This window comes from Lissotriton vulgaris, chromosome 4_1 (genome assembly GCF_964263255.1).
Source record: "Lissotriton vulgaris chromosome 4_1, aLisVul1.2, whole genome shotgun sequence".
Classification (NCBI taxonomy): Eukaryota; Metazoa; Chordata; class Amphibia; order Caudata; family Salamandridae; genus Lissotriton; species Lissotriton vulgaris.
The window spans coordinates 1476306698-1476315322 of NC_141691.1; the positions used below are offsets into that span (position 1 = coordinate 1476306698).

At 43.0% G+C, this 8625-nt stretch overlaps 1 protein-coding gene across 1 annotated transcript in view; it reads left to right on the plus strand.

Moving 5' to 3' along the window:
* The window catches only part of MCM4 (minichromosome maintenance complex component 4), a 62824-nt gene extending 55978 nt beyond the window's left edge, over window positions 1-6846 (plus strand). The window contains exons 14-17 of the mRNA XM_086965730.1: window positions 1939-2146; window positions 2959-3187; window positions 4436-4569; window positions 5606-6846. Coding sequence (XP_086821856.1) covers window positions 1939-2146; window positions 2959-3187; window positions 4436-4569; window positions 5606-5698 — 664 coding nt within the window. The 3' untranslated portion in view covers window positions 5699-6846. The remainder of the gene's footprint in view (window positions 1-1938; window positions 2147-2958; window positions 3188-4435; window positions 4570-5605) is intronic.
* The last annotated feature ends 1779 nt before the right edge of the window (window positions 6847-8625 follow it).

The window sequence follows — 8625 nt, forward strand, 5'->3', positions numbered from 1 at the left end:
AGGTGGGTTTCTGGAAGGTGAAGTGGATGCAGCAATGGTCGGTCCAGTGGAGTTCGGTGGTGTGGTTGACTGAGACGTGTGGGCTTGCGGAGAAGATGGTGTCAAGCGTGTTGCCGGCAGAGTGGGTGGGTATTGTGACGAGTTGTTGAGTCAGAGGTTGGCTAGGTTGTTGATTTGGGTGGTGGGAATTGGTGTCGTTCTCGAGGTGGAAGTTCAGGTCCCAGAGGAGGGTGTAGTCCGTGGAGGCGAGGGCGTGTGTGCTGATTAAGTCGGCGATGGAGCCGCTGAACTGTGGTCGGGGTCTCTGGGGGGGGGGGGGGGGGGGGGGGGGGTCTGTAGACAGGGGTGCCTCTGAGGGTGGTGTTGGGGTCGGTGTGGATCTGGAAGTGCAGGTGTTCGGCGGTGCTGAGGGTGTCGTCTGTGCTGGTCAAGACTCTAAGGGGTGTTCCTGTGGACGATGGCGATTCCTACTCCATTGGTGCGGTCCCTACGGGTGATCTTGTAGCTGTCCGGGATGGCTATGGCTATGTCAGGTGCTGAGTAGGAGTTAATCCAAGTCTTCGTCAGGGAGGCGTCGTTTGGGGAGGTTGAGTCGAGTAGGTCCCAGAGTTGAATGGCGTGTTTGCGAGCGGAGCCGGTGTTGAGGATGCATCTGAGGTAGTTGGGTTCTTTCTTGTTTGGTGGGTTGGCGGTCGGATGCTGGAGTCGCTGCAGATCCGGCAGGAGAAGAGTCCTTGTGCGCTTCGGGGCGGCCAGGCAGCAGGTGCATGATCGTCCCGCGTTGAGTGCATGGAGGGTGCTGGAGTTGTAGCGGAGTCAGGCGTTGTGGCGTTCGCGGGACCAGGTGTTCTGGCACCAGGTGTGGACGGGCTTGCCTTTGGTGCGCCCGCTGGGCGTGGCCGCCATAAGAAGGGGAAGTGGGAGGGAGGGGCAGGTGGGAGCAGGCGAATGGGAGAGCGGGGGGTGGGGGGGGTGCCGCAGGGGATGCAGCGGCGGGTAACGGGCAGGTAGAGAAGGAATGGGCAGAAATGGAGAGGGCACTGTAATGGCACAGATGGGAGGGGGGAACAAAGAACCAACAGTGAAATTACAAAGCACAAAGAGAATTGACAAAAAGCACAAAAAGACCAGCAGTGAACTTACAAAAGCACAGAATCCAATACCTTAAAGGAACCGGAGCAGGGAGGGCCTTGAACCCCTGACAGTAGACACAGCAGGCTAGGGCACGGGCACTCAGGCAGAGCTGTGCGTTGTGGGGAGCGACCTACCAAAGGTCAAGTCAGTACTGGTGAGCAAAAAGTGGGGGTGACCTCGTCAGAAAAGGGCACTTTCCTACACACACTCATTCTATAATCTCTTCTGTTGTCTCCCACTCTAATGTACCTCGAAGTTGTGTTTTATTTACAGGTAAATGTCTTTTATTTGGGTTCTTAATGGTCTCCCCGTTAAAGTAAGTGGGGTATATTTTTCCTTTTTTGTACTCTTCTGGAAATAAGCCACACGTGTGGTGCTGGAACAGGGGTGCTAGGAAGGGACACCTGGTTGAAGACCTTATAAGTTTTGACCACACTGTTAACAATCACCTGTGCTGGGAAGCCAGAGCATCTAAGAGGTGTGATGTGGTTCCTGTGCCAATGCGAGGTAATTTTCTTTCTCGTCATTATGTTGCGGCTTTTCCCATACACATGTGTGTGAAACTTGGACTCTACATGATGACCCCACTACCAGAGTTAGACATTGTATTTGGGTTCTTATGAATAAAGTACATGTCTGAACAATTCTGAACAGTTTATCTTAAGGTTTATCCTTTTCCTGTAGTTCTTTTCCTTACATGTTACTGTTCTGGCCCAAACAGAATTGTGCAGTTTGGGAAACTTTCTGTAAAAATATTTGGAAGGAATATTTAGTAAGTAGTCATCTGGATATTGTTTGCCACAGGTTTGATTTGATTTTCTTGATGCTGGACCCGCAAGATGAAGCCTATGACCGGCGTCTCGCCCACCACTTGGTTGCTCTTTACTACCAGACCGAGGAGCAGATGGAGGAAGAGCACATGGACATGGCGCTGCTGAAGGACTATATTGCATATGCACGGACGTACGTCACACCCAAGCTAACCGAAGAGGCTGGCCAAGCCCTGATTGAGGTAAACTTCCACAACCATTTATTGTTTTTTGAGAAGCCAGCCTACAAGTGTATATCATCTGGTGCTGTTTGCACACAAGCTTCAAATAAAACATATAAATGTGCTCCTTCCATCTTGATTTTTTTTTTTAAAGCTTGTTCATTGCAATGTGCTCGTTGCAGTCTGTGTACAATCATTGTGCATGCATTAATTTGGAGGACATATTGACACTTTTTTTTAATTGCTTCAGGGAACTTTTGGACTGAATTAGTTTAGAAGTTTTGGACTTTATTTTTACTACCTCAATTCTTAAACTTGTGAATGTGCACAGGGTGTTGTCAGTTCAGTTGGGTTCGGTGCTCTGCGCTTAAGGTAGGGTACGAGACTGTTCCTGATTTAGATGTGTCCCTGGAGAAAGCATACTATGGGCGAAGTCAGTCATTATTTGAACCCTGAATCCACAGCCTTTACCTCAAATGCTGCTGAGAGTCGCAGCACTTGGATGATTCACTTTCTTGAGAGCCCTAAGCGCCATACCTTCCTTGCCACGTAAGACGTATAACATTTGGCTGTAGAATGAGATACGAGGGCTTAAATATGGGTGAGGAAAGCCCAGGTACCTGACTTCCTGTGTATTCATAGTTGAATTAAATATTACCACCTGCTTTAGTCTGCTGGGAGGTCTGCCTGTCAGTCATTTTGTAATCTTTAGAATTCTGATACTGCTTATCCAAACGCTGTTTAGCTAAAAGCTAACGGCCTGGCATTTTTACAGATGGAAGAATGACATCCGGCGTGAGTGGAACATTCATTGATGTGCTTGTGTTCCCTAGGCATACGTAGACATGCGAAAGGTTGGCAGCGGACGAGGCATGGTCTCTGCCTACCCCCGTCAGCTGGAATCACTGATCCGCCTGGCAGAAGCTCACTCAAAAGTACGCTTTTCGAACAAAGTGGAAACAATAGATGTGGAGGAGGCAAAGCGCCTGCATCGAGAGGCTCTGAAGCAATCTGCGACTGACCCCAGAACTGGCATCGTGGACATCTCCATCCTCACCACAGGTCAGTCTGAAGGGCTGTTAAATGGCCTAATAATCTAGAGCTGCACTGCTGCGTTCAGAGCCAAGTTTGTGCACCAAGATGGATCACTTGGCATAAAACTTGTCATTTAGGATAAAAATGGGTTTTTGTTCAGTTTTTTAGGTCTGGTTTTTGACTGTACAGCCCTATTGCTAACCATATTCATAACATCTTTGGGGGCACCCTTTAAGTTATTGGCTTGAGACTGTCCGATGTCCTGGCTGTGATCATTGGAGTATTCATCTCCACTCAAGGGCTTGCTTTGAACTTCATGAAAGACTAATTTATAACTACAGCCCTTTGTCCCCTCCTTTTGGCATCCTCCCACCTATGTGCATCGCTCAAAACTCAGACCCTATTGGCTTTTCCGATGCACTAAAGTATACAAAATGATGGATGGAATGCTTGAATTAATCTCAGCCACTGTTAATCACTTGGGCAGCACCCTAGTTCTCTATCTTGCACACCATGCCACCTCATTTTGGATCCAACCATATGCAAATCAGTCTTGACCCTGCACCAATTGGACCCGTACAGCCAGAACTGCCGGTCAGGTCCTCCCTGAACTGGAACACAAGACAATCCTGACAGGGAGTAAAATTATATATACATAATATGCGAAACGCGTCATGATGGCGGCTGGTGGTGTTTCTAACTAAATAAATCTAGCACGAAAATTGGGTCTACACTCGTCTTTTCTTCACAAGTCTAAGGAAATTGTGCAAGGAGCGAGCTTTTGTGGTAAATGTGTGTGTATATATATATATATATATATATATATATATATATATATATATATATATATACACACACATACTCGTTTTATGGATCATCTTACTCAAATACATAATATACAATTATAAGGCCAACATGGCTAGGAGTGTATTGATGCCAGACCCATTAAAAGGACATTAAATGCTGTCCTAATTTCTAGTTACTTGTTTGGGGTCTCTATTCAGTCCATAGATTTCTGAAGGGTTTGTGGGGGAATGTTGGGCTGACTTTCTGCTATTATGAGCCAGGATGCAGTTAAATAAAAAGTCACAAGGGATTTAATCCCTATTGGAGATTTTGAGTTTTTAGAAGGAAAATGAGTTGCACTTGTTTGTGTAATGGCCAGCTTGCAAAGCAAAGTTTAAATAACTTGCCTGGTCATCCTTGCTTAGCAGCATGTCCTGTAAATGGCACCTTGAATCATTGCCACGTGGTGTTTGTAACTTTTTCTCGTAGGAATGAGTGCAACCGCCCGCAAACGCAAAGAAGAACTAGCACAAGCTCTGAAGAAGCTTATCCAGTCAAAGGGCAAAACGCCGGCTCTGAAATACCAGATGCTCTTTGAGGATCTCCGAGCCCAGTCTGACATGGTAAGTGGTGTTGCGCATTCAGTGTCTTATGTATTGGGTGCTTGGTCATAAAGCATAGGTCTTTGGACAAGTTGGTGTCTTCAAGGTACTCCTGTAGACGCTACTCTCTATTAGTACCACTGAACTAGTAGAAATACACTATGCAGTCTGCAACATGCATTTAACCAGTGGCATACGTGTGGAGGTACTTTCTCTTTAGAGTACCTGTTTGCTCGACAGAAGTGTAAGTACTCTCCCATTAAATGTTTTGCGGCAGTGCTGAGCAGTCCAGGGATTTAAGAAGGATAGGTATGCCGTGCCAGAAACTACCTGCCCATTTAAAGCACTGCATATAGCAGGACTCGTCCCATTGTACAGCACATTATTCCCTTGGCAGACAGATTTTTGGGGCCCTAAGCCTGGGTTGCCTTGTGTTGGCTTTTTACCATTCACTGCTCGAACAAAACTAAGCTTCTTAAAATTGAGAAAGGGAGTTATCAATTTGTCGCGTCACTTGCCAAATGGAAGAGAGTTCCCGGCCACGAACACTGCTGACTTTGTGGGAATCCTAAAGAAGACATTATACATATTCTATGCGTCTGCCCAATCCTGCTGCATGAAAGACGGTGCCTCTTAAGGAAACTCTGGAATATAAACATGGTTAGATCGTGCAGAGCAGCAGTTCTGGCATGCTTCGATCCTCGGAACACCAAATTAAACTGTGCCCTTGTAAGGTTTTTAGATCAAGTAGAATTTTTTTTTTTTTTGATGGGACCCAAACCTGTGAACCTCTATTAGCATAACAGCTCGGCAAGGTCCATTTGCCACTCTCATCTACACTGGACTGGAACTCACACGTTCTTTGAAATGTATATATATATATTTTTAATGTAATTTGGTAATTTGCAAAGGTTTTTTTTTAATCGCGCAATAAAGTCTTCCTTCTTGTTTCTTATGTTGGCATTTTATAATGGTATTTTTGTGCGGCTTCTTAGGTACTTAAGCTTTGTGAGATGCAAAAAGAATTATTTTTAAAACATTATTCTTTTTCTTCCAGGCTGTGACCAAGGATATGTTCGAGGAAGCCCTGCATGCCCTGGCTGATGAGGACTACTTGACTGTAACAGGAAAGACTGTTCGATTGCTCTAAGGAGAGACATTTCAAGACTCCCTCACTCAGTGGGGTCTCTGCACTATAGATGCTGATCTGTTTATCTAAAACCTTGTCGCCAAAGTTGTGATGGTGACCAATCGGCTTGCATCACTGCCAGTTTTGTAAATAGCCAGGTTCTTCGTGCTCGTGAATGATGGAGGTAAATGCTGTTTTGAAGTAAATAGGTCTCCTGAATGACCACGCAACAGCAATAAAACGTTTTTCTTTTGCAAAAAGTGACATTCATGCGATTTCAAAAGCAGCTCCTTCAGAGGACTTGAACACTGCCTCTACAATGAAGAGGTGTGTATCTCTGTGTTCCGAGCGAACTTGAACATTCTAGCTTACACTAGAGGGGTCTAAACTTAATGGACACTGCTGGCACGTAACGGAGCATCCTGTGGGTGCTGGGAAGAAAATTCTGGAGTGACCCATCTGGGATATCAGAAGGGGGTGGGTGGAATATAGTACTGATGGGCATTTCTGGAGCGCGCTTAAACTCTAAGTTTACGTTTCCCTGCGTTTCTACTGCTCTGAACCTCTGATGCTTTTTATAGAACAGTTTTATTAGCATTTATCCAGTGCTATGGCTGTAGTACAACTTCAGTACTGCAACACTTTTCTACAGCCCTGGAAGGACACAAACTCATTTGAATTCTCCACATCTGTTTTTGAGTCACTAAACAGTCAAATATACAGGCAAATGCAGGCAGTCGCAGATAATCGGATCATAACGCTACATCCAAGCTCTCTTCTGTCTCTACCCCCCACCGACGCTGCCAACAGTTCTCACATGGTTGCATCTTGTATTGTGAATTGCAGCGAGTACTGCAAAACCACTCTGGCTGACAGATGTTGTATAGGTGATGCAGCAGAAGTGGTGTAAATTTTATATGCATTCACAATAACCCTGATCTTCAATAAACAGGATCTTCTCTATAACCAAGAGTTTGTGCCCATGTAAACTCGATAATCACTTACAATACCAGGTCCTCCGATTAACCTTTGGTAGAGCGAATAGGGACTCGATAATGAGACGGATGTAATTTCCTTCATGAGGACCCATAATGAAGGAAATGCCTAACAACTATAGTCACAATATGCAAAATGTCAACTGGTTAATAAAGACAAACTCTGAATACTTATCAAGTTACTTTTATCTAATATTTCAGAATATGAATGATCAATACACAAGTACAATAAATATCAAAAGAATCTTCATTAGTCCAATGTTACAGGTACACTCACAATAGGAAAACACAGTTCAAACAAATACATCAACAAAGTTCAATAACAAGTGAGTGGAGAGAAAGAGATAAAAGAAATAATTCATTGCAATATCCGTATGCAATTCAGATTTTCATATGAACCTAGATCAATGAGAATTAATGCACAGCGTGCAGTAGCCCGAAATAGTTAACCCTTCGGCTGAAAATGTATAGCTTAAGCAACATCACCAGCCGATGAAGTGCAAAGTAATCAGGGCAGTCTCGGTCAGAAATTGCAAGGATAGTACTCAGCCAGAGTAGCAGAGAGAATACAGCAGCAAGGCGCTCTACTCATAGAAACCGCTACTGCCAAGTTATTTTCTCACGGTAATTATAGCCCAAATTGTTCAGAATCCAACCCCCCTAAAGTAACACTTTTACAGATCACTCAATTTCATTGGTCTCAGTAATGAGCTGATCACCATCCTAATCAGTTCATCTTTTTGTTTTTTTTAAATAAAAGTTCTTTGTTAAACTAATGGCGTCCTCTTTTCGAAAGCTGGAGGAAATCATTGTATTCTTCATGCCTTCGCTCACACTTCCACTTCAGCTTGCAACATAGTCTACAATTATTCGTAGAAAGAAATATTCAAAGTGTAGGAAGAGTAAATCCTAATGATGTGGTTTACACAACTAAACAAATCAGCATTTTAGAAAAGGAAGGACTAAGTACATTCTTATGTGGCCTACGTTAGGAAAGAAAAACTTTAGCAGAGTTTGAGACCTTGGAGTAACTGTAAAATTTCTTCTAAATGAAACATTTCAGTTAAATGATTGCAAGGAAATGCAGAAGAAAGCTATATTTCAAAAGACTCATTTTTCGAATTAAACCCTTAAGTATAATATTTCAGAATAACAATTGATAGTTACTTGCTATTTGAGAGAAGCATTCACGAAAAAATCTTTCAATACGTTTTTTTAATTATTACAATTTTTTACTCTATTTACGAAGATTCTAATACACATTTAGCAAGTATTTCTCGTACTATGTTTCACATAGCATGGGTTTTTAGTTCTATCTGCCCAGAAACTATTGCAGTTTTGATTAATAAATGTGCTGTATTTCTCTTGCACATTTTTCGATGTTATTCTTTTAAAGTACCAGTCTTAATAATTTCCACACTATTAGTTATTTGTTTTGTTAATAACACACTTGTGAGCTGATTTGATCAAGCAAGATCTTTTTAGCAAAAATCATGCTCCAGCATAGGCAAAAATCTTTAATCAAAATTAGAATTCCTGGCACCAACCCAGTCTTAGATAATTTTTTACATTTTAGAGCTGGTGTGCCATCACATAATTTACATTAGTAGCTGAAATACACAAATGATTCAAACACTTAAAAAAACTGTTTTCAACAAAAATGTACAATTGAAAGTAATTTCTGTTAGAGCTATACTTCTACACTGTTAACGACTTTTAAAAACTTTACAAAGGAAACTAAAACCCCTTCATATACATTATATGAGAGCAAGAAATCACTATTGTAATTTATCTGACTTTATACACAGGGCGGCAGGCTTTCTGTGAACATTCTGTTGTACACAGAGGAGGGAGGAGATCTTCCATGCGTAGACTCCCAACCAGTTATCAATTCTTGATATTATTCTTGTTCCATGCCTTCACTTTCATTGCAGGGTTGGGTGTTGTGGTGTT